The 24,011-nt window shown below is 44.0% G+C and overlaps 1 protein-coding gene across 1 annotated transcript in view; it reads left to right on the top strand.

Moving 5' to 3' along the window:
• The window catches only part of CFAP61 (cilia and flagella associated protein 61), a 310,458-nt gene that overhangs the window by 174,682 nt on the left and 111,765 nt on the right, over nt 1-24,011 (top strand). The window contains exons 21-22 of the mRNA XM_032142470.2: nt 16,989-17,087; nt 22,763-22,931. Coding sequence (XP_031998361.1) covers nt 16,989-17,087; nt 22,763-22,931 — 268 coding nt within the window. The remainder of the gene's footprint in view (nt 1-16,988; nt 17,088-22,762; nt 22,932-24,011) is intronic.

The following is a 24,011-nucleotide window of genomic DNA, read 5'->3' as shown; positions in this document are numbered from 1 at the left end:
CTTTGGGAGGCCGAGGCGGGCGGATCACGAGGTCAGGAGATCAAGACCATCCTGGCTAACACGGTGAAACCCCGTCTCTACCAAAAATACAAAAAATTAGCCGGGCGTGTTGGCGGGCGCCTGTAGTCCCAGCTACTCGGAGAGGCTGAGGCAGGAGAATGGCGTGAACCCGGGAGGCGGAGGTTGCAGTGAGCCGAGATCGCGCCACTGCACTCCAGCCTGGGCGACAGAGCAAGACTCCGTCTCAAAAAAAAAAAAAAAAAAAAAAGAGTCCAGTTTTTCCAAGTCTTTTGTTCAGGATCACATGAAAAACTTTAGCTACCATTCAAAACTACAGGTGCTGAGAGGTAAGCAGGAGATGGGAAAATGCAGCCCTACCATCACTCTTCTGGAAGCCAGCCGAGTTCTTAGCTCAAGACAGATGGGGCCTTGTGAGGGGCTGGGTAAGCAAATGGATGGAGGAAATGACCCTCAAAAGGTGTATGTGCCTGGTTAACATGGAGACGAGCTAATCCCAAGTGGTTATTTTGCTCATTTAACATCACATTAACCAGATAAAAAAAGAATTGATTTTTTCACTTTCTAGCCAGTTTGTTCAGTTCTCCAGAACATACTCTTAGGTAACTAGAAATAAATTACGTGTCGTTACTGAAGTTAGTAACAGAGTTCATGTGCTTTGAATAATGTGGTCAGTCTGCAGCAATATTTCACTGCAAGCATGAAATGATGAGAAGCACCTAGGAATATTCCATTCCCAGGGTATGCCACGTTGTAGTCTGAGTGCTTTACTTGTTCTGATGGGTCTCTTCCTCGAAAACTTTTGAACAGCAAGTTTTATGCAACCATTTTTGAATGATGAATTATCAAGGTGGAGCTGTGAAATTATAGCAGTTAAGAAGTTATCATAAACAGGTCTTAAATCTTAATTTAGCTATATACTTAGTCATAATGTTTTATTTAAATGATTACATTGAGACATATACAAGTAATTTTCTTTTTGTGGAGTCAACTTAGATCTAATAAAGATAAGTATAAATTTTGATGTAAGTATTGAGTCAATTAAATTTCCCAATCAAACAGAGCTTTTTAAAGCATTCTAAAATACCCATAATTTTCTATCATCATTACACAGATTATGTACACTAAAAATAGACTGGTATCAGTTTACAGATCTCTAATCCTTAAGAGAGGAAATAGTTTTCTCATTATTTTCTCTAATTATTTTAAGTCAGCAATCACCATGGTAACCTACTGCGTATTTTACTTTCCCAGTTTAACTGCCATTTGAACTTAATTTTGTACATGATTTGAGCTGAAATGAAGAAATACAGTTTTCACCCAACACTTACCACCAATGAGGATTGAATCTACATTTTGGAAGCAAAATTTAGGAGAATCAGCCTCCTTGTAGTCTTTTTTGTTTGTTTGTTTTTGTTTTTGTTTTGAGACAGAGTCTTACTTTTTGCCCAGGCTGGAGTGTATGGAGCAATCTCGGCTCACTACAACCTCTGCCTCCCCCCGGGTTCAAGTGATTCTCTTGCCTCAGCCTCCCAAGTAGCTGGGACTACAGGTGCAAGCCACCACGCCTGACTAATTTTTGTATTTTCAGTAGAGATTGGGTTTCACTATGTTGGCCGGGCTGGTCTCGAACTCCTGGCCTCAAATGACCTGCCCGCCTTGGCCTCCCAAAGTACTAGGATTACGGGCAGGGGCCACAGCACCCGGCTGCCTCCTCGTAGTCTTGAGCTGCATTGTCAGACTCGGCAGGCGCACCATCGTTCCTGGAAAATCCACTCGAGGCTCAGGACAGTAACCTCTTTCTCCAGAAAATCTGGTAATTCTGTCATCTGACGACAAAACAAACACAACTTTGTTCTTGTGTTATTTCCATGCAAGAAATTATAAAATACATTTGGTCTCCTCTTCAAAGGACACCAAAAGCAGTTTGTGTAAATTCCTATTCTTTCTTCCCCAAGTGCTGAGGTGCTACTGGGAGAGCTGAAGTGCTTTGCCCAAACTCACTACCTAATATACCCTAGGATGTAAGCTCCATGTGATGAGGGAATACTGTGGCGGTGTTCTGACTTTTTTTTTAAGTATGCTATTGTATCTGCTAGCTGTGTGCAGTTTATCTGCTAGCTGTGTGCAGTTAATCTGCACAGACACATCTCCTTGTCTGTGGTTGTCAGGCCTGAGTCCTGCGTCTTGTCCTTCCTAGGGGGAGCCTCTTGGGCCCTCCAGCACTGGGAGACATGCGTGGCAGGCGTTTTCCTGGGGACACACCCCAGGATCCCAGTCTTTTACTTCCCCTGCTATCGTCCGTTCCCTCCTGCTCCTGGCCCTGGTGATCCCCAGCAGAGCCGAGGAGCCAATGGCCCTGCTCTCAGAGGCTTCTACAGTCTCCCTTGGCCCTGTGGGAGGCCTCCAGGGGTGGAGATGGGCAGGGGCGTAGCGTCATTCCGGGTGGGGTGGGCTCAGCTAATTGGTTCCCTACCCCCTTTTCTGGTGCACTTGGCCTCTGAGGGGAGCCCAGGAGGAAAGGACCCAGCCTTCTTTCCTGTCACCTGCCCGGCCAGCGCAGGAGCATGCGTGTTTGTGGCAAGGATCAGGAGCTGAGCAGGGCAAGGCTAGAGCCATGGGGTGGTTCTCTTGCATTGCAGGGCACTGAGGAAGAAAACACCAGCTTGTACTATGGGGTAGAGGGCCGTGAACTGGAGGGGAAAAGACAGATCTTAAGACATTCACTGTGAGATTATGTGTGTTCTTCATAATGCCCAAGACATTTAAGTGGTAGACTTGGATTATTTTTAAATGGCTGTTCTTGTGATTGGTGGGTTGTGTTCATTTGACCACCCTGTTCTTTGGGACTGAAAGTTCCTGGCTCGGACACTACGGATGTCGCATGTGCATTTTCCTTCTCGGTGCTTCCATTAATAAGACTTTAAAACCTCCAACCACTGGAGAAAGCAGAAAGAACTTGGCCTCAGCCATTAGCCCACCTCTGCTGCCAAGCAGTGCTGCAGCCCTGAGGGAGGAGCTGCCCTCATCTATGCTGAAGGAGAGTCCCAGCAGGGGCCCCCAGGTCCTGCCAGCCCGAAGGCGCCACCACGGTAGAAACTCCACAAACCCTATCAGGGTGAGATCTGTAAAGTGAACTCACTATAAAGTGAACTCCCACTGAGTCTAGCATCACTGAACTCCTCAGCTGCAGTGCTTTGACTCTTTCAGGTTTCCACAAACATATTCCAGAATCATTTTTTTAATTATATAAATGCTATAGCAAAATAGAGAAAAAAAAGAAGAAGGAGCCGGAACCAGGTGTATGCACCTCTCTTCTGTTTCTGCATCCTTTCACTCCTGGTGTGGCACGTGGACCAGCAGCATTGATATCACCTGTGAGTTCATTAGAAATGCAGAACCTCAGGCCCTGCCCCAGTGTCCCAAACAGGTTTTTTTCCAGAATTATGCAGAACAGCATCTTGACTGTCTCCTGGGCCTGTGTTCATGGAGCTGAGGCAGTTGCTGTCCTCTTCTGTTTCAGCACGAGTCTCTATGCTTCAGTGTTTTATAGTATTTACTCCTAATTATGGGAAAGTTCCTTTTTAATCCATTATTTTTAACTCTTTCCTAATTTAATCCCGATGTAAAGAATCTTTTGAAGAGCCTGTAATGGCACTAGAAAAATGCTTACTGGAGTCATTGATGACAGTGACTGAAAGCAGCCCGGCCGGTGTCCCCGCGACCCTCCATGTGACTAGAGAGAAACACTGATTCACGGGAAGCACTGGTGGGCACTGGAAAGCCCAGGTTCCCCTTGTCTTCTACTTCCACCACTCAGAAGAGTTTTCTCAAAAACTGACCAAATCATCCCAGCAAAAGATGCAGCCTCAGACTTTCAGCCTAGACACTGATCCCCTCATCTGGTTGAATGTGTGGAGGTGACTAAGAATAGCTTAGACCAAGCAGGGTATGTTTTTAAAGCTGCAATTGTGGCAATGACCACAACTCCTGTTATCGGGCCGTGCAGTTCCGCACAATATCCGGCACAGCTGTGGGCTCTGGCAGCAGCCAGCCTAGCGCTGGCGGCTTAATTAGGCTTTTTATCTTTACATTTGTCTGAGGACATCTGAAACCTTCAGTGTGGCCTGCCACTAATTAGGTGACTAATTAAATAGTCAGTGCTTCCTTGCTGATCTCAGAGCTCAACCGCAATGGACAGGTTTGTGATTGTGACTGCCCGTCCTGTCGGTCTCTGCACGTGTGCGCCTCGCAATTGCCCTGTTCATTGCCCTGTGCAAAAATGGCATGGGAGCGAGGCCCAGGGCATGTGCAGGGCCGCCCTCCGATGTGCCCAGGCAGCAGGCAGCACGGACATCCACAGGGGGGCGTACGGGAGATGGACATCCACAGGGCATACAGGACATCAGGTCTGGTGCAGAGGCTGGTCTGGTGGCCAGAGCAGAGGGGACGGCGGAAGGAGCTTTACCTGTCAGGCTCAGAGTCTCAGTCTCCCCAGGCAGCAAGACTTGACATTCTGCCATCAGAGAATAGTGATCCAGAACTCACCCTGGTGTCACTAATCACAATGGGGTTTCCTATTCGACTCCAATATTTAAATGTAATTAATGTTAAATAAAAGCACCTTCATTTACTGAAATTATCCACCCCTGCTCGTTTCAGTATAACTTATCTCCTCATACCCACATTAGAGACTCCCAGAACAAAAGCAAAGCAATCCACTTTGAGCAACATTAGGCCTTTTCGACGGGGGAAGGTCAGCTTATTGTCCTTTTTTTGTGTGTGCTTTGTGATTCTTTGGCATTAAGGGTAAGTAGGAAATGCATTTTTCATGATCACACAAAGCACAAAACATGTACCTGGGTCTGAGTCGTACACCCGCCTCCTCAGTCTTCATCATTTGTTATTGGATGATTTTCAAATAATGACATTGGTGCCTGTCTTGGTTTGCATTCTTTCAAACCAAGCTGAAAACAAAGCATTTGGATACAAGTAGTTTATTTGGGAGTGATCCTAGGGAACTGCCTGAGAGCAGGGCCGTGTGACAGGGAAGTGAGGATAGCCACAAAGCCAAAAGACACCCTTGTCAGTGGGTCCCCACTGTGGACAACTGAGGTCAGAGAATGGCCGTGGGCAGAGAGAGGCAGACAGGAGACCCTTTGCAGGTGAGCAGGTGGGTCAGGGTGAGGTGAGTAGGCCCCAACACTATCTCTGGAGTGCCCTTATGGTCCCTTAGTTTGCTTAGTTTGTTCTGTTCTTCCTTGTTAATATTCTTGAAGTTGCCTTTTACTGAAACTTTGGCATAGACGATGATGGAGAAGAAGCAAGGGTTAGATACGAAGGCTGTGTGGAGAGGATTTGGTGGGTTTCTTGCAGTTCTAAAGAGGGCACAGGTGTACTACCAGAAAGTTTTGCTAGAAAGAGATGGCATTTAAGGACCTTGTCTTAGCAAATACTTTATTTCTACTTTGGGATGGAGATAAGGTTAGAATCAGTAGTTTTTGAAACATAGTCTGTGGTCCGGCACCATCAGCATTACCTGGGAAGCTGTCGGAGGTGGGGATACTCAGGTCCCACTCTCCAGGGACTGAATCCGAAACCTAGAGGTAGGGCCAGGCTCTGCTTTCCCAGCCCTCCGGGGGAGGCAGCAGGTCAAGGCAGTCAGAAGCGAGGGTGGAGTGGAGAGGGCCCAGGAGAGTGATTCCAAAACGTAGAACTTCAGTCTCCTCCCCTGTGCTGCAGGGAAGGCACCCACAATCCCTCCTCACACACTGGCCTGAGCATTCAGTCAGGTAGCAAATGTCAAGCATCTGTCCAAAGGCCTGGTGCTGACACTTGTTAGACAGACACCTCCCCACTAATTAAATTTGCATGTCTAGACCCCCGTGGAAGCCTGCATTGACTTTCAAAGGCGGGAAGTGACTGGGGAGCTGGAGTCTCCTCCACGTGGAGGATGCCCTCTTCCCCGAGGACTCGGGGAGCCGGAGGTGTTTCCACCCGCAGCTGCATCTGACTCCTGGTGAGACGTTCCCTGGAGTCTGCAGAACATCCTCCTAAGAGACTCATGTCTCTCGGATATTTAATGGGATCATACACTTCCTTCATAGAAACTTACATTAAACTCTCCCCTCCTTTCTTGAGACTCCCAAACTCTCAGGAGCCTCTCAGTTTTCTCCTCCTTGAACAGAGGCTCTCAAAGTGCCGTCCCTGGCCCGCCATCATGGACATCACTTGGGAAGTGTTAGAAATGCAGATTTTCAGGCCCCACCCAGACCTCCTGCATCAGAAACACTCTGGGAATCGGGCCCAGCAATGTGTGTCTTCACGAGACCTGCAGGGACTCCCTCGGCCAATGCCACCAGGCCGATGTGGTCTTTGCCCTTCCTGCCCCATCTTCCCATCCCCACTTTTCTCATGGGCAGCCTCACTCCCAAAAAAGCAAAAGGCATCATACACCCTCAGCTGTGCACCCTCTCCCACTTCCTCAGCTCTGCACCCGCCAGCCACTTTCTTTCCTCCCTGCAGAGGGAGGATTAGGGCCGTAATTCTTTTATCTGGGCGCACATGAAATGATGTACAAGAGGATTGAGGGAATAAGGACATATCAAACTGCCCCCTAACTTACAGCATATGATGTTGGGTGGAAATTTGGAAGGGAAGCCCAGAAAGAGCCCCGCCTGAAAACACAGGCATGAGGGCCCTCCAGTAGAGGTCACAAGTGGTCCTCCTTGCTGGGGAGTGGGAGGACCGTGGGCCTCTGTGTGAGACCCAGAGCAGGCAAAGCCGTCTATGCAGCAGATGGCTTCTGGAAACCAGATTTCTCTCTAAGTGTACTTCTCTGAAGATAATGCCTTTCAAACAGATAATCCAGCACTACCAGTATAGTAAGACATAGGCTTGAAAAAAAATGGTTCGAATTCTCCTTTTTATTTTAAGAACTTGTGGTGGAGGAAAATGTTGTGAATCACCTTTTGAGATTTTAGGGTTAATATTAAGGAACTGTTTCTCTAAGCAACAGATTGCAAAAGTTCCAGGCTCTACAATTCTGCACATCACAGCCACTTGGATAGGGATGGGGAAGGTTGTACAAATACAATTTCCTGGGACGCTGTTCCTGGAGTTACAATTCAGTAGGCCTGGGGTGGGTTTCAGGAATATGTACGGTATTTTTAATAGACTCCCCAGGTAATTCCAACATGCAGGTGGGTTTAGGAGCCATTTTTGTAGACATTTGCTCAAAATTGGCAGTCTCATCTATAAGGAAACCTATTTCCCCCTGTAATTGCTCATTGTAACTAACTTGTTTTTATGGGCTTGTTTTCCAAACCACATTTTCTAAATCTTAGCAAATCATATAACTTCCAAGTCACATCATTACCTTGGGGCTTACCAGGCCTAATTTTTAAGTTATTATTAACATTATATAGCTGAACCCACATAGTATTAACATGCTAAATTGGACCTAGCAGAAAGCATTTCACGGAGTCTCATGCTTAAACTATCACCATTAAGAAGGAAGGCCCAAGAAGAAACCTGCCCATGTGGTGTTAATAAAGCCTTGCTAATAGCCAGCATTTGCCCAAAACACAAAGCTCTTCTTCATTCTCCCCCACCAGAAGTGATCCCACTGGATTTTGAATTCCCATAATGCTCCATGATTCCATCCTTAAGGAACAAATTGATTTGTGTCTTGTATTTTGCCATCTCTCGTGTGCAAGGGCTTTCTGGCTTGTCTTTGATAGCTGCCATCTTGGTATTTACATCTGGTATGTGCTCAGTATATATAAACATATGCTTAAAGTATAAATGTGTAATGTTTTTACTTCCTAGACATGGATAAAAACATCATTAATCATTTCCCCTAAATTATAAAGGAAAGCTCAATTTCATTTTCATCAGTTTTGCCAGAACTCCAAAATTTTATTCTTATCTTTTCAATTGACATTTCAAGAATGGCATGCATTTTCATTTTTTCGGTAAGGATTTATGTGTTTCTTTTGTGATACATAAGTTTTTTATCTGAGATCCTGAACTTCTACCTAGCCCCTTATCCTGGCCACCATGCCCCTCCCCTGCCAGGTCCCCGAGGACTCCAGAGAGCACCCAGGGTCCTCCAGGCAGACACTTCTACCTTAGTGTCGGGTCCAGTGTTGAGTCACACCCAGACTCAGGGTACCTTACGAGACTTGCTCCTTGCCCCGTTTCTCCAGGTCCCATCCTGATTCCTACAGGGAGCTCTGACCCACCCAAGGTGGAGCTGGGCAAGATGGCACCCAAGAGAAGAGAGAAGTAGGGTCAGGGAGCGAGCTTTTAACCTCTGTCTCACCCCACGAACTGCCCACTCCCTTCTAGATGTGTTCAGAATCCTCCATCCCACGCCTCCTCTGTGGAGCTCTCTCTTCGGTCTCCCCCTGGAGGTCAGAGCGTGTCATGACCAACAACTTTGTGGCCATGGATGCAGCTGCCGTTTAATTTTTACTAACAACAAAAATGGATTGAGTACTATTAACACACTCAAACAAATACCCCATAACTCCTTAATATCATCTAATACCAGTCCGTGTTCAGTTTTCCCAGTGGTCTTAAAATTGCTCTTTTACAGTTTAGTTGGTTTGGATAAGGATGCAAACCAGGTCCAAATATTGCATTTGGTTAATGTGCCCCTGAAATCTCTTTAAATATTTAACAGTTTCCTGCACCTTCCCCGTTTTCTGAAATTCATTTTATTGTTAGGTTCTTGCATGTTAGAGAATTTATGATGAAATAATACAATGTGTGGTGTTTACTGCAACCACAACAGTGTTGGTGAGTATTTTAAAAGCAGCACAATGTTAGTAATTGCTAAGCTTTTTTCACCTCGTGTATATTTAAAATCCTCCAAAATAAAAATGTTTTAAAAATAAAAAAATTAAATTAATGGCTCAGGACCTTGTCCAAAAGTCTCTTATGATTTAAACAGAGAAAAATATTGCTAAAGAAAGTTAATTTTTTTTCAAGGAAAAACTGGTAGATTCTCTTAATCTGCTGTGTACTTAACAATAAATATTTTGTGTGGATTTGTTTTGCCTCTAATATTGGAAGTTCACAGAGCTCCCAACTTTTAAACTCCATCTATAGTATTTTATGGCATGTGTTGTTGTTAAGACTGAATTAAATCTGAGTTATTTTTTAACTAGTAGAATATGTAGATAGGTTAAATACCTATCACGAGCTAGGATTTATTTTCATTTGGCAAATATTTTTGTCACTGTTTTGAACCATTCAGAAAGCAGAGGTTTTAGTAAATTAAATTGAAACATTTAGATTGATGTGGGTTAATAATTTTTTCTCTACATTATCTATTTGTTCAAATAACAGCATTAATTAAAGCAGTTAATTAAATCACTTGCTTTGGTTGCCTTTGCTATGCCTGCACCCTGCAGACACGCACACACAAAATCAGCTAGAAAATAACTAGCGATCGCCTAGCAGGCTGACATGTATCTACTGCCCAGAAGGGTAAGCACATGAAAAGTTTTATGTTTCTTTTATCATGTTCACAATAAATTGGCAATGTGACCCTCTTTATTCAAAGGATAAGGATGTTTAGAGCTAATTTTGTAGCTGTCCTCTTGAAGCATGGAATGAAACACAATACCTTTTACTTATTTCCCTGGATACCCTAATCCCTCCCTGCTTTACAAGTATCTTTGAGCTGTTCCTCCCTTTGTATCCACAGCAACGTGAAATCCCCACTGGAATTATTTGCTGCGAAAATGCAGGTGCCCTTGTTTAATGTTTCATTGGCTTGAGCACTTAACTTGGAACTTTTTTTTTTTTTCATGATATGGTGACCTTTGATTTTGGAGCTGAGGGCTCACGGTGATGTTAGATATTGTTTATATACATTAAGCCAACACCATTAGATCTGAGCTTTATCTGCGGTTCTGCTGTTCCTGCCGTTTCATCGAATGCATGCCCAAATCCAAGCTGTACTCCGTGACCCACTGTTCAATTTGAAGGAACTTTTTGAATATTCATAGGCAATCAAATTAAAAATCAGTCTATTAGAATTATGTATTATAAACTTCATGATTTTAGACCAATACTCTTACATAGTTACAGATTTAAGAAATTAAATATTTAGACACTGCTAAATCGGGTTATAGAGAGAACCATTACAGCAAAAATATGAGGTTGGAGAAAGAAATGAAAATGCTGATGATATTTTCATATAAAGTCATGAAAGGGCAGGGAACCTTCTCTGGATAGCAAGGAGGTTGATGTTACAAAGAATGTTGGGGAAGTTTGGTTAGGCCCAGCCGGAAGGACCTTTATGCCACACTAGGGAATTTGGGCTGAACAGTTTGGTAATAAAAACACTTACCATTTATTGAAAATGTACTATGCAGCAGGCAATATTTTAAGCATTTTACAGACAGTGATGCATTTAATCTTCACAGAACCCCTAAGAAGCATTAGGTTCTAGAGCCTCAGAGAGGTCAAATAACTTGCAAAGGTCAAAAAGCTAGATGTGCTAGAGCTGGGAGTCGCACTGAGGCAGTCCGACTTCTGAGACCAGGATCTGAATGAGTCTGATCTGCAGCTACCTTGGTAAAATCTCTACCAAGAACAAAGGTAGGGATTTTAAAACCAGAAACCCTTGAGATTTTATTTAATTTAAAAAGAGGTTTCCAGTAGCTGTGTGGAAGATGGGCAGAAGAGAGAGACTCAAGCTAGAGAGACAAACTCTCTAGACAAAACGGTGAACTAAGGCAGTGTGTTATAGGAGGGGCAGGTTGCGGGGGCATTCAAGAGATGTGGACAAGGTCAAAGTGATTGGACATGGTGGCCAAAGTGGGTAGTGGGAAGGAGCCTGAGACTGGCTTCCAAATTCCTAGCTCGAGAGGTGGTTAGTTGGCCAAAGCTTTGATGGAGATAGAGGAGGAGTGGGATGAGGCGACCAAGAGCTTTGTTTGGGCGCATATTAAATTTGACAACCCCCTGGAGCATGCCAGTTAGGGCTGATAGGCATTTAGAACTTAGACTCAGAGCTCAGAAGAATCACTGTAGTATAGTACATTGTAGTAAATGTGTAACAGGAAGTCCTGGTGGTGGATAACATCACCCAGGGAAATAGGCATGAAGCTTGGGAAGCTTGGCTAGGGAGAAATGGACAAAGGAGGAGGAGCTGGTAAAAAAGCAGTCATGAAAGACAGCTTCAAGACAGTGTTGTCCCAAACAGGAGGTTCTGTGGCGACAGCTCCTGGGGGAGGCCTCCTGCATGGCCCCAGCTCTCACTGTTTCCTCCACCCCTGCTCCTTTAGGCCCAGGATCAGTGATGGCACCCACTGCTGCTAGACCCTGGGTACTCTCCTTCCCTCTTTGTCCCTGTAACCCTGCATACACAGCTGCCTTCATTCAGTAAGACCTTGTGGAGTCCGCCATCTTTTTTTTTTTTTTTTTTTGCCTGGATCCTGATTAATAAGGATCTTCTCATATCCCCAGCTCATCCTTCCTCCATGAGTCAACGAAAATAGAGACTTCTGATTGCCTCCCAGTATTCATTCTGCACTTGGTGACAAAACCCTGGGAACTGTGGTTCTTTGAAACATCACTGTGTTTTCTTTGAAAAACTACATTTTCCAGACCCCCTGCTTCTCCCTGGCCATGTCACTGAGTTCTGGCTAGGTAAGCAGAAATGTGGGACTTTCAGGAAGGCTCCTTAATAGGCAGCGCTCTCTGCCCATTTCTCCTTCCTCTGCCTGTAATGTGGCTGTGATGGCTGGAGCTCCAGGAGCCACCTTGAACCTGAGGTGACCCTGAAAATGAAAATCACACATGGAGAAGCAGAGAAGCAGGTCATGGGCCCAGCTGCCCAGCTGACTCCGTGGATCCGTCCTATCAGCATGAAACTGGTGATGTCCAGGTGTCTTAAGTATAGTTTTAAGAGAAATTTGCTCTCAGAGAGATTGAGAGAGATCAAAGAGGAACTTGAAGAGAAGATAGGGTTAATGGGGAGACACATCTCTTCTGACTCAGGGGAATGGAAGAACGCTGTAAACATGGTAAGAAGGAAACATAAAAATGCCTAGTGACCAGTCCCCATTTTCTTTATGACATAGGAGATGTGCTCACCTGAGTATGAGGAAGGGGGATAGTAGGGATAACAAGAGGGGTTACAGTAGAGAACTTGAAGGTTGGAGAAAGGCCCAGAACAGCAACAATGAAGAATGTAAAAAGATTTCAACTTGGGCTAAAGAAAAAGAGTGGAAACCTGTTTTTTAATGTATTAAAATTCAAAAAATGCCTCTATCCCCCCAAAAATCTTTGTACTATATCATTATAGATTAGGTTTTTTAAAAACTACTTTGTTTTTTGGGGGAAATTTTAAATTGCAAAACAGCATAATTTAGGACAATGCAATGTGGTAGTTTGGTAATTTATAAATCATTTGATCCATGTTGTTCGATAATTCAAATGATTCAAAACCAAAGGGACTGTCTTTGTAGTAAAAGATGTAGCTGGATAATTATTAAGCCTTCTACTTACATAGAGATGTAAAAAAGGCCTATATATAACTATTAATGGTATACCATAAACCACATATCTATCATATAGCACCCAAAGCTGGGGTAAATTTTAACTGCTTGTGAGTATAAACACATTATTATTATTATTAGCATTTTTCATTAAATGGTAATAAATAAGAGACAAGTAATCAGTGTGTACTTGCAGACCGTCAGCCATAAGTAGCTGGGTTAATTGTGACCTTTATGTTATTTGAAGATATTAAAACTTTTTATTCTTATTATTAGAGGATAAGATGCTCTCAGTTTTCTTCTTATCAAATAAGAATATTCATTCTTAAATGACACTCATCCTTAGAGACTTTAGAGCAAAACCTCTCATAATATTGAGCTATTTTTAAATGTCAGGTTCAGTTGAGTTTATTGCATTTCTGGCCTGTGCCATCACCAAAAGTCTCCTGCTTTTAGTGCTACTTAACAGATTGTCAGTAAATTGATAGCAGTTCCACATTTGGAACATTTCCAATCTTCTCATGGGAAAGGAGGGCAGGTGTTTCTCTCTGACTTGGTGAAGGCTTCTTTTTTGGCATTTGGTTGATTGAAGGGGAGGTGTGAACTAAGAAGAGATTTTAGAAAAAAAAATCTCATCAGCATGAACCCCATGAAAAGATCAGCTCACCCATGAAATTGTACTGACTTTAACCAGGGGGTGGATTTGCAGCAAGAGCATCTTAAATCCTGATGGGCAAACATGGAGTGAGCCTTGAGCACGTGAATTCTTCAGAAGTCTCTACTCAGGTGCACTTTACCTGTAGGACTGGTTAGAGGGAGTACTGTGGGTGCCTGGAGCAGGGTGCTGCCTAGGGCCAGCAGGCCTGGCTTTCTTTCATAGCTGGCACTGCTTATGAGCTTTGTAACCTTGAACAAATTAGTTACCATTTCCAACCTTGATTTTCTTACATATGAAATGTGGATCAGAAAAACCAGTCTCTTCCTTACCCCTAGCATAAATTGTGTAGAAGATTAATCTCTATGTGAATGCCAATGAATGTGCCTTGGGCTCTGGAAAGCCTGATGCAAATATAAAGCAGTTTTGCTCTTAAAAAGGAATCCTCTAGAATTTCTCCCAGATGACACTTTTTGGTATCCTGATTTGAGTAACTATGTGTATCTGAATGTAATAAAGCTAATGTCAGCCAATGGGAATTAGATGACCTTTGGATCCCTGTGAACATTTTGAGATCTACAGGACAGTACAGGCAGAGGTAAGGTGAGAGGATGCTGGAGCCAGGCATCCTGGGTTCAAACCCTGCCTCCAGGCTTACTGGCTATATGGTTGTATTAGTCTGTTCTCACGCTGCTGATAAAGACATACCTGAGACTGGGCCATTTACAAAAGAAAGAGGTTTAATGGACTTGCAGTTCCACATGGCTGGGGAGGCCTCACAATCATGGTGGAAGGCAAGGAGGAACAACTCACGTCTTACGTGGATGGCAGCAGGCAAAGAGAGAGTTCGTGCAGGGAAACTCCTATTTTTAAAACCATCAGATCTCGTGAGACTAATTCACTATCACAAGAACAGCATGGGAAAGACCTGCTCCCATGATTCAATTACCTCCCAGCAGGTCCCTCCCACAACACATGGGAATTATGGGAGCTACAAAATGAGATTTGGGTGGAGACACAGAGCCAAACCATATCATTCTGCCCCTGGCCCCTCCCAAATCTTATGCCTTCACATTTCAAAACCCATCATGCCTTCTCAACGGTCCCCCAAGTCTTTTTTTTTTTTTTTTTTTTTTGAGATGGAGTTTCACTCTTGTTGCCCAGACTGGAGTGCAATGGTGTGATCTTGACTCACTGCAACCTCCGCCTCCCCAGTTCAAGTGATTCTTCTGCCTCAGCCTGCCAAGTAGCTGGGATTACAGGCATGCACCACCACACCTGGCTAATTTTGTATTTTTAGTGGAGACAGGGTTTCACCATGTTGGTCAGGCTGGTCTCAAACTCCTGACCTCAGGTGATCCACCTGCCTCGGCCTCCCAAAGTGCTGGGATTACAGGTATGAGCCACCATGCCTGGCCCCCCAAAGTCTGAATTCATTATAGCATTAACTCAAAAGTCCACAGTCTAAAGTCTCATCTGAGACAGGGCAAGTCCCTTCTGCCTATGACCCTGTAAAGTCAAAAGCAAGTTAGCTACCTCCTAGATACAGTGGGGGTACAGGCATTGGGTAAATACAGCCATTCCAAATTGGAGAAATTGGCCAAAACAAAGGGGTTACAGGCTCCATGCAAGTCCAAAATCCAGTGGGGCAGTCAAATCCTAAAGCTCCAAAATGATCTCCTTTGACTCCATATCTCACATCCAGGTCATGCTGATGCAAGAGGTGGGTTCCTATGGTCTTGCGCAGCTCCACCCCTGTGGCTTTGCAGGGTACAGCCTCCCTCCTGGCTGTTTTCATGGGCTGGCATTGAGTGTCTGTGGCTTTTCCAGACACATAGTGCAAACTGCTGGTAGATCTACCATTCTGGGGTCTGGAGGACAGTGGCCCTCTTTTCACAGCTCCACTAGAAGTGCCCCAGTAGGGACTCTGTGTGGGGGCCCTGACTCCACATTTCTCTTCCACACTGCCCTAGCAGAAGTTTTCCATGAGAGCCCTGCCCCTGCAGCAAACTTCTGCTTGGACATCCAGGCATATCCATACATCCTCTGACATCTAAGCGGAGGTTCCCAAACCTCAATTCTCGACTTCTGTGTACTCACAGGCTCAACACCACATGGAGGCTGCCAACGTTTGAGGCTTGTACCCACTGAAGCCATGGCCTGAGCTCTACATTAGCCTCTTTCAGCCATGGCTGGAGCGTTTGGGATGCAGGGCACCAAGTCCCTATGCTGCACCCAGCATGGGGACCCTGGGCTCAACTCACAAAACCACTTTTTCCTCCTGGGCCTCCAGGCCTATGATGGGAGGGGCTGCTGTCTCTGACATGCCCTGGAGACATTTTTTCCATTATCTTGGGGATTAATATTTGGCTCCTTGTTACTTATGCACATTTCTGCAGCTGGCTTGAATTTCTCCTCAGAAAATGGGATTTTCTTTTCTATTGCATTGTCAAGCTGCAAATTTTCCAAACTTTTATGCTCTGCTTCCCTTATAAAACTGAATGCCTTTAACAGCACACATGTCACCTCTTGAATGCTTTGCTGCTTAGAAATTTCTTCTCCCAGATACCCTAAATTATCTCTCTCAAGTTCAAAGTTCCACAAATCTCTAGGGCAGGGGCAAAATGCCACCAGTCTCTTTGCTAAAACATAACAAGTGTCACCTTTACTCCAGTTCCCAACAAGTTCCTCATTTCCATCTGAGACCACCTCAGCCCGGACTTTATTGTCCATATCACTATCAGCATTTTGGACAAAGCCATTCAACAAGTCTCTAGGGAGTTCCAAACTTTCCCACATTTTCTCATCTTCTTCTGAGCCCTCCAAACTGTTCCAACCTCTGCCTGTTACCCTGTTCCAAAGTCACTTCCACATTTTTGGGTGTCTTTTCAGCAGTGCCCCACTCTACTGGTACCAATTTACTGTATTAGTCCATTCTCATGCTGCTGATAAAGACATACCCAAGACTGGGCAATTTCCAAAAGAAAGAATTTTAATGGACTTTCAGTTCCACGTGGCTGGCAAGGCCTCACAATCATGGTGGAAGGCAAAGAGGAACAAGTCGTGTCTTACATGGATGGCAGCAGGCAAAGAGAGAGCTTCTGCAGGGAAACTCCTATTTTTAAAACCATCAGATCTGGTGAGACTTATTCACTATCATGAGAATAGCATGGGAAAGACCTGCTCCCATGATTCAGTTACCTCTCACCAGGTCCCTCCCACAACACGTGGGAATTATGGGAGCTACATGATGAGATTTGAGTGGGGACACAGAGCCAAACTATATCAATGGTCTTTGCAAATTACTTGCTTCAGTTCCACCTAAAAAAAATAGGGATAATAGCATTACTAACCTGACTGGATTCCTGTAAGGACTAGATGGGGTAATGAGCCATGCAAAAGGCTTAACTGGAAGCAGTCATCAGGGTTGAGCTGCGATTGTTATGCTTCCAAGCAGTTTATTATTAATAGAAGTAGTCTAAAATTTAAACTTTGTACTAAATTTACCTCCCTCCCAATTTGTTTTAGTTTTACTTTGAAAAGCACATTTTAAAAACCTGTCTCATTACTAATGTGTAGCTTTTTGGAAGATTCTATAGTTAGCAGCTCCAGCGCCATCTTCCTTTTTTCCTTGAAATGGTTGGTTCCATTTGAAGCTTCGTGCAAAGAATTAGTAGCTCCAAAAACAATTCAACAGTTGGATGACACATGATATAAAGTTAAATTGAATTATGATAAACTTTTGCTAAATTGCACTTAACTGCTTGTTCTTTTTCATTTTTCTTTTTCTTTAGCTCTCACCTGAAGTTTAATAATCTTACCCTGATTTCAACTCATGGACTCCCAGGAAAAAAACTTCTGGACACTGAACAAAGGAAATTTTTAGCCAGCGAGTATGAATTTTATTTCCTTTTTCATTCTGACGCCTAAATGTCCTACTCTGTGTGCAGTCTATTTAGTGCTAAATAATAGATTTCAGATTGGAAAAGGAGAAGTGGTGGGGCTTTTCTACTGGAGTTCAGACATCACTTAGGAGATACAAGTACCAGTGTGTTCACAAGCAAGTGGCCAAGAGTGGCAGGCCAGGGTCACCAGTTTGTATGTGTGGGAAGACATCTGCCCTGTTCCAAGCAATTTGGGTGGAGCCTACGGGCCCAGCCAGCCCTGCCTTTGGGCTCTGAGTGACACTACAGGGCAATGAAGGTTGGCGACTACATTTGCACCCGACAGGGCACCTGGCTGGCATATGGGTCCCACAGCTACCCTGGCCATTTGTACTCAGCAGCTGATCAGGCAAAGAACTTTCATGCCAGTCTGGGTGAGTTTTATTGTCTTCATCCCAATAGAATCACTATTTGACAACATCTGTTCTGGAAAATACCATGTCTTTATCACATAGCTTTCATTCATTTTAATTTCCTGTAGCAAAACATGGGTACAAGAAATATTAGTTTCTCCGCCTGTAGAAACAAGCTCCTAATTTTTCCAATAAGGAGGAAGGAAATTGTTCCCTCGCAGGGGATTCATTTTAGATTCCATGATGAAGGGACCCTCTTTCCTCTGTGAAAAAGACTTGTTTTGCCCTCGAACGGTGAGAAAAACACAACTTCCTTGCCATCTGAACGGGTTCATTCCCACTTAATAATTTTATCAGACTATAAACTTGTTTTTGAAGGATGTCATTATGATACAAAAAAGGGCATGGGTTTGAGCCAGGAGGATGTGGATTCAGATCCTGCCCCTGCCATGAAGGGCCTGGGCAAGGAATTTCATTTCTCTGAGCTTTGCTTTTTTTGATCACGAGCAGTACATGAGAAGCCAAGCTTGCTGGATTTTTTGTTAAAATTAACGTAACACCAACTTCTGGCCAGGTACACATTCTCTCCATTTCCCTCTTTCTAAATTACACTATTCCCAGGAAATGCTGGTTTTATTGGCAAATGCCTTAAGAGGAACTTAATTCCATCAGCATAGTGAAAGTTTCCCTCAATCCATGTTGGGTGTGTTTCAGGAGAAAACAGCTGCTGAGGGGGCTTTCTGCAGGTGTGACACTGCATGGGCAGACTGAGTGGGTGGAAGCTGCTGAGGGGGTGTCCCTGCTGCTGTCCCTGCCTCCACATTCTCAGCACAGCAGCCAGAGCAAGGCTGCAGAAAGGTGGCTTAGATCACATCGCCTCCTCACAGCCCAGAACTGCACTATCCAATATGGTGGCCACTAGCCACGTGTATTTACATTTAAATTATTAAAATTAAATGAGATGAAAAAGTCAGCTCCTCAGTCACATTAGCCACTTGTAGCCAGTGGCTACCATATTGGATAGAACAGATGAGAACATTTTCGTCATCGTAGAACGTGCTGTGATGCTCCAGCCTAAACTTTGTCTCCCTCTACTTAATTCTCCAGCCTCACCTTTTATTATTTTTGCCCTTTTTCTCCCCATTTGAGCCACACCAGCCTCCTCGATGTTCCTCAGATGCAATGGGCAAGTCCCCACCTTGAGGTTTCTGCTTTTCACTCTTAAGTGTTACCTTTTCTATAAGGTCTATCCTGACCACCCCATTCATTTGAAGCCAACACCCCAACACGCTCCAGTCCCTCATACTCTGCTCTGTTTTTTTCTTGCTGCTTAAATCCTCCTAAATATTGTATTATTTGCCTTTTGAAATAATGTTTATTCGTTATATTTATATTCAGAATCCTTCAACTATAATATAAACACCACAAGGGCAGAAATTTTTGCCTTTTTATTCATGGATTCATTGATGTATACTCAATACCTGGGACGGTCCTTGGCACATAGCAGATGCCCAGTAAATAATGTGGAACAGAGGAAAGTTACCTCCAGAAATACCTGCAAAACTCCTCTCAAGCAAGTGTTAGGGACTAAATCACACAGCCAGACCCCTTTGCATGGGTAACTGCATGTCATCACATTTCTTAGAAACCACATATTTCAGTAAGATTGAACCGTAAATAGGAGATGTCTTTCAAATGCTCCTCGTAACCCCAGTAAAGGAAATTATCTCTGATCATGGGGTTTCAAAATAACAGGTGCAAATGACATTCAAAAATTTAGTAATTTAAATCCCTGATTCCAAATACTAATTTTGAACTTGTCGTTAACCAGTGTTTTAATTTATTATTGTTAGAATTTTTGAACCATTTCTGTCTTCTTTCCCACCGCCCCCGTTCAGCCTCTTGTGGAGGTGCTAATGGCATGTCTGGGATGCAGCCGAAAGGAAGGCAGTGGGAGAGGAGAAGGAACAGGAAGCAGGAGAAATCCACTAATTGGACAATCAGCACTGATTAATGGAAAGTTAATTGTGATAGTCCTTTTTCTAGGAGTGTCACAATTAATCTTTTATGAGAATTTCTAAGGTTCTTTCCAGCTCGGAAGAATCATGATTCCACGAGGTGCAGGTCTCCACTGACTCATCTGTGGCCCCCAGAGCTTGCTTCTAACTGCACACCCGGAGCTTTGGACTAGGCTTTTGACCACAAGGTTGGGGGCACTATAACTAGAGCAAGCTGCTACTCATCTATGCCCTCTTCCAGAAATTTCCTCATCCTCCATTTTTGCTTTTTTTTCCTCTTCCTTATTATCTGTCTTCAGAACTTTCTATGAAGACAATCTTTCACATTAGTTTTGAGTCACGGTCAAGCTCACTTGAGAAACATGAAGTTTCACCGATGTGCCTTCTCTGGTTCCTTCTCTCTTTTTGGGTGAAGCCTAGTGGAGGTATTTCTCTTACCACCAAGCCATGAGTCAGGCCCTGCTATGTTAGAATATTAAAGCTTATTCATTCTACTTAAAAAATAATTTTGGGGCCGGGCGCGGTGGCTCACGCTTGTAATCCCAGCACTTTGGGGGGCCGAGGCGGGCAGATCACGAGGTCAGGAGGTCGAGACCACGATGAAACCCCGTCTCTACTAAAAATACAAAAAATTAGCTGGGCGTGGTGGAGGGCGCCTGTAGTCCCAGCTACTCGGAGAGGCTGAGGCAGGAGAATGGCGTGAAACCGGGAGGCGGAGCTTGCAGTGAGCCGAGATTGCGCCACTGCACTCCAGCCTGGGCGACAGAGCGAGACTCCGTCTCAAAAAAATAATAATAATAATTTTGGAAAAATATCACTTACAGTCTTCGATATATAGTTTCACTCACCTGGTGAGGAAATTAAGGAAGTCCAGAATGGATAGTAATATCCAGAATGGGTAGCAATCACTTATACAATGATATTTTAAACTGAGAAATGGCCAGGTAATCCCAGCACTTTGGGATGCCAAGGTGAGAAGATTGCTCATGCCCAGGAGTTGAAGACCAGCCTGGGCAACGTAGGAAGAGTCCCATTTCTACAAAAAATTTTAAAATTAGCCAGGGATGGTAGCTGGCACCTATGATCCCAGCTGCTCAAGAGTCTGAGGGGGAAGGATAGCTTGGGCCCAGGAGGTCAAGGCTACCGTGAGCCATGATTGTACCACTGTGCTCTAGGCTGGGTGACAGAGTGAGATCTTGTCTCAAGTAAAAATCATTCAGTATAGTAACATATTGTAACAACAATCACCCACATTCTTCAACACTTCCTTTTGTGATTTAGTAAAGTTTCCTAAAAATCAGTGGTCCCCAGTGCCATTCCCACTGGACAGAGCTTCACATTTTAACTCTCAAATTTGCATTCTGACGTGATCAATGCTACTGTCCTACTGTCATTAAAAATATCATTGTCTTCGCCTTCCACACATTTCCCCTAAGAGCCTTTATCTTTGGGGACAGCCTCATAAAGTGAATCCCTGTGCACTAACTGTATTTAACTTTTCCTCATCGTGGATGGCTTAGAGTGGGGACCTGGAGCAGATAAAAACAATCTTTCATGGGTCTCTCACAAATGTGGGAAGCCATAACTTTTCCTGCATTCCTATAAAGCTAATGAAGTGGTTTTTACGAGAGAATTTCCTCCCACTATCCGTCATTTTCCCGTGACAGGCCAGTCCCCGATTTTCTTTTCTTATTGAGAAGAAATCTTCTTGTTTTTAAGTTGTTTCACAGAGCCCTTTCACAGGTCCTGTAACAAGGTCTAATGTGCCCCCATGACTAGAATTCTCTTTGTGTGGTAAGACCAGGCTTATGTGCAGATCAAAAGGAAGAAATGTTCCCTCATTACCACTTCAGAATCTTGTTTGCCTCCAAAGAGAGTAAACAGGGTTCTGTCTCATTAATATTATTTAGAATAATACTCTCCACATATGTATCCTGCCTAACAAAGCAGCCTGTCTTACATTCTCACGGTCACTCCTTACAGCAGTCAGCAGTGGAGGAACGTAGGGAGAGCTCATTATCCTGTGTTAAGAGGTGAGGAAACTGAAGATAGCAGGAGGATGCAGAGTCCAGGCTTGTCAGCAACACAGACCATGGCAGGGTTCTTTCTGAAGAGGACTGTGCTGCTAAGCATAGAAGTGGCACGTGCCTCCAGTCCCAGCTACTCAGGAGGCTGAGGCAGGAGGATCGTTTGAGCCCAGGAGTTGGAGACCAGCTTGGGCAACATAGTGAGATCCTGTTTCTAAAAATAAATAAATAAATAAATAAATAAATAAATGTTAGTGTTTTTATATTAAGAGAAAAAAGGAAGAAAAGAATCATACAGCCTAAATGAAAAGAAGCACTTAATGTCCTATTACCTTAGACTCTCAATATTCAGAACAGAATCACTAAAAGGTGGTTTACCTGAGGTCAATGCTTTCAGAAAATTCTGGAAACAACCCTCACAAAACTGTTTAAATAAACCCAAAGCCACAAGAAATCCACTCTTATCATATTAAGTGAAAGCACTCAAACTCCAAGAGAACCCAGAAAATGGAAGCCAGTGCAGCCACAGCACGCTGAAGCCATGGCATGAATGGCCGCCCTGGACCTGCTGGTGGTGGAAGTCTCCGTTCCTAGAAAATCACCTCTGCCCTGGAGAGTGAATCCCAAAGTCTCCAGGGAGTGTACTTGCTGCGAACATCACTCCCTAATTGCTATATTCTTTAAGTAAAATGGGTTTTGTTGTTTTAGCAGGAAGCCATACGCTAATTCTCAGAATGAGTCATTACTGAAAAGTATTAGCGAATAGGAAGGGTTCTCGGTATTCAAGGATTCTGACCCCTGGCTTTGGGAATCCTCAACAATGTCACTTTCTTCCTTCCCATTCCCTTTGAGGCTGTGGTCAATACACCAATTTAACAGCTAAAGTAAATTTACAACCACTCTGAAATAGAAGCAGAAGAAAGGTATAATATGAGTGATTTCACACACACGCACACACACACACACACACACACACACACGCACCCCTCCCACCCTCCCAGTTGTGGGCTGACCTAAGCCAGGTGGAACAATTTAGCTTTAATGGGAAGATGTCAATTTGTAACTAAGTGTTTCATAACGAAAAATCTCCTAGTATCAGTCCTGGTAAACTCACAGCAAAAGCACAGACTCAGCCCACTAGGGGACTTGAACCAGCTCACCAGATGTCTAATTAATGCCCGCTGTCAGCTGCTGAAATGTCACTTATGGAGCTTCTCTCTTTGCAGCCACTGTTTTAATGATAAAGATTATGCGCTGATGTCACTGTGCTCCTGGGTTAATGTCGTGGTGGGTAGAATGACCGGCATAGACCGAGCAGCCAAGCACGTTGTGCTTTCCACGGACGAGATCGTGCTCTACGACCACCTCATCCTCTGCACCGGGCAGCAGTACCAGGTAAGGCCGGGCACAGGGGGCACAAGCCACGTGTCTGGAGAGCTCCATGAAAGCCATTCATATGTTTACTGGGGCACACACTCTCTGGGTAAAGAGCATCCCTCTGCCTGGACAGCTGCTGCTCTAAATTCATAAAAGCACCCTTCAGGGCCCGCACACGTAACCAGAATTATGTCCGCAAACCCTCCCAGAAACCCATTCCAAGAAAAACATTCTGCTCAAGGATAAAAATCACAGCAAGTTGGAGAAATGTCATTCTTTAAGCTGTTGTCCAAAAGTCTAACACATACTGCTCACCCTAGCAGAATCCAGACGCAACCAGGCATGCATTTGTGGTAAATTAATTTATGCCTCAAGAGGCTAACATTTGGCTGTGGCAGTGGGCTCTCACGAAAGTATTGCAAACACGTGCACCTTCTGTCGACCCTTATTTTATTTTGTCTCTCAGTTATGAAAATAGGAAATCTGATTGATTGGTTTCCCAGTGTCCATGCTTTCCTTTTAGTTAAACTCTCCATCCACATTTCAGTAAAGCATTGCTGGATACACTGAAGCTGTTCAATGTCTTAGGGCAGCAGATTTTAATATTCCACTTTGTAATATGCATGAGTGTTTCATGTAGTTTACAGCAGTAAGGTATTTCTCCAGTGATAAGAGGTTTACTCTGTAATTCAAGGATGAAGTCTTAGACCAAGTTTGTGAAACCCATGGCCCATGGGCCCGAGGTGGCTTTGAATGTGGCTCAACACAAATTTGTAAACTTTCTTAAAACATTATGACTTTTTTTTTTTGCAATTTTTTTTCTTCAGCTCATCAGCTGTCTTTAGTGTTTGAGTATTTTATGTGTGGTCCAAGATGATTCTTCTTCTTTCAGTGTGGCTCAGGGAAGCCAAAAGATTAGACACCCCATTTAGACCATCTTGTGAACGGTTGTGGATTCGATGCGAGCCTGTGTATAACAGTTTTCCTTGACATCGCCAAGTGCAGAGGAGGCAGCGCATGAAGGAGACAGGGTCTCCACCTGGGTGTTGTCACAGAATGTGCTCAGCAGCTCTGAGCATCACTTACTGTATATTTTCT

The sequence above is a fragment of the Hylobates moloch genome, unplaced genomic scaffold, assembly GCF_009828535.3.
Source record: "Hylobates moloch isolate HMO894 unplaced genomic scaffold, HMol_V3 SCAFFOLD_21, whole genome shotgun sequence".
NCBI classification, from domain to species: domain Eukaryota; kingdom Metazoa; phylum Chordata; class Mammalia; order Primates; family Hylobatidae; genus Hylobates; species Hylobates moloch.
This window is presented reverse-complemented; position numbering and strand designations above follow the sequence as displayed.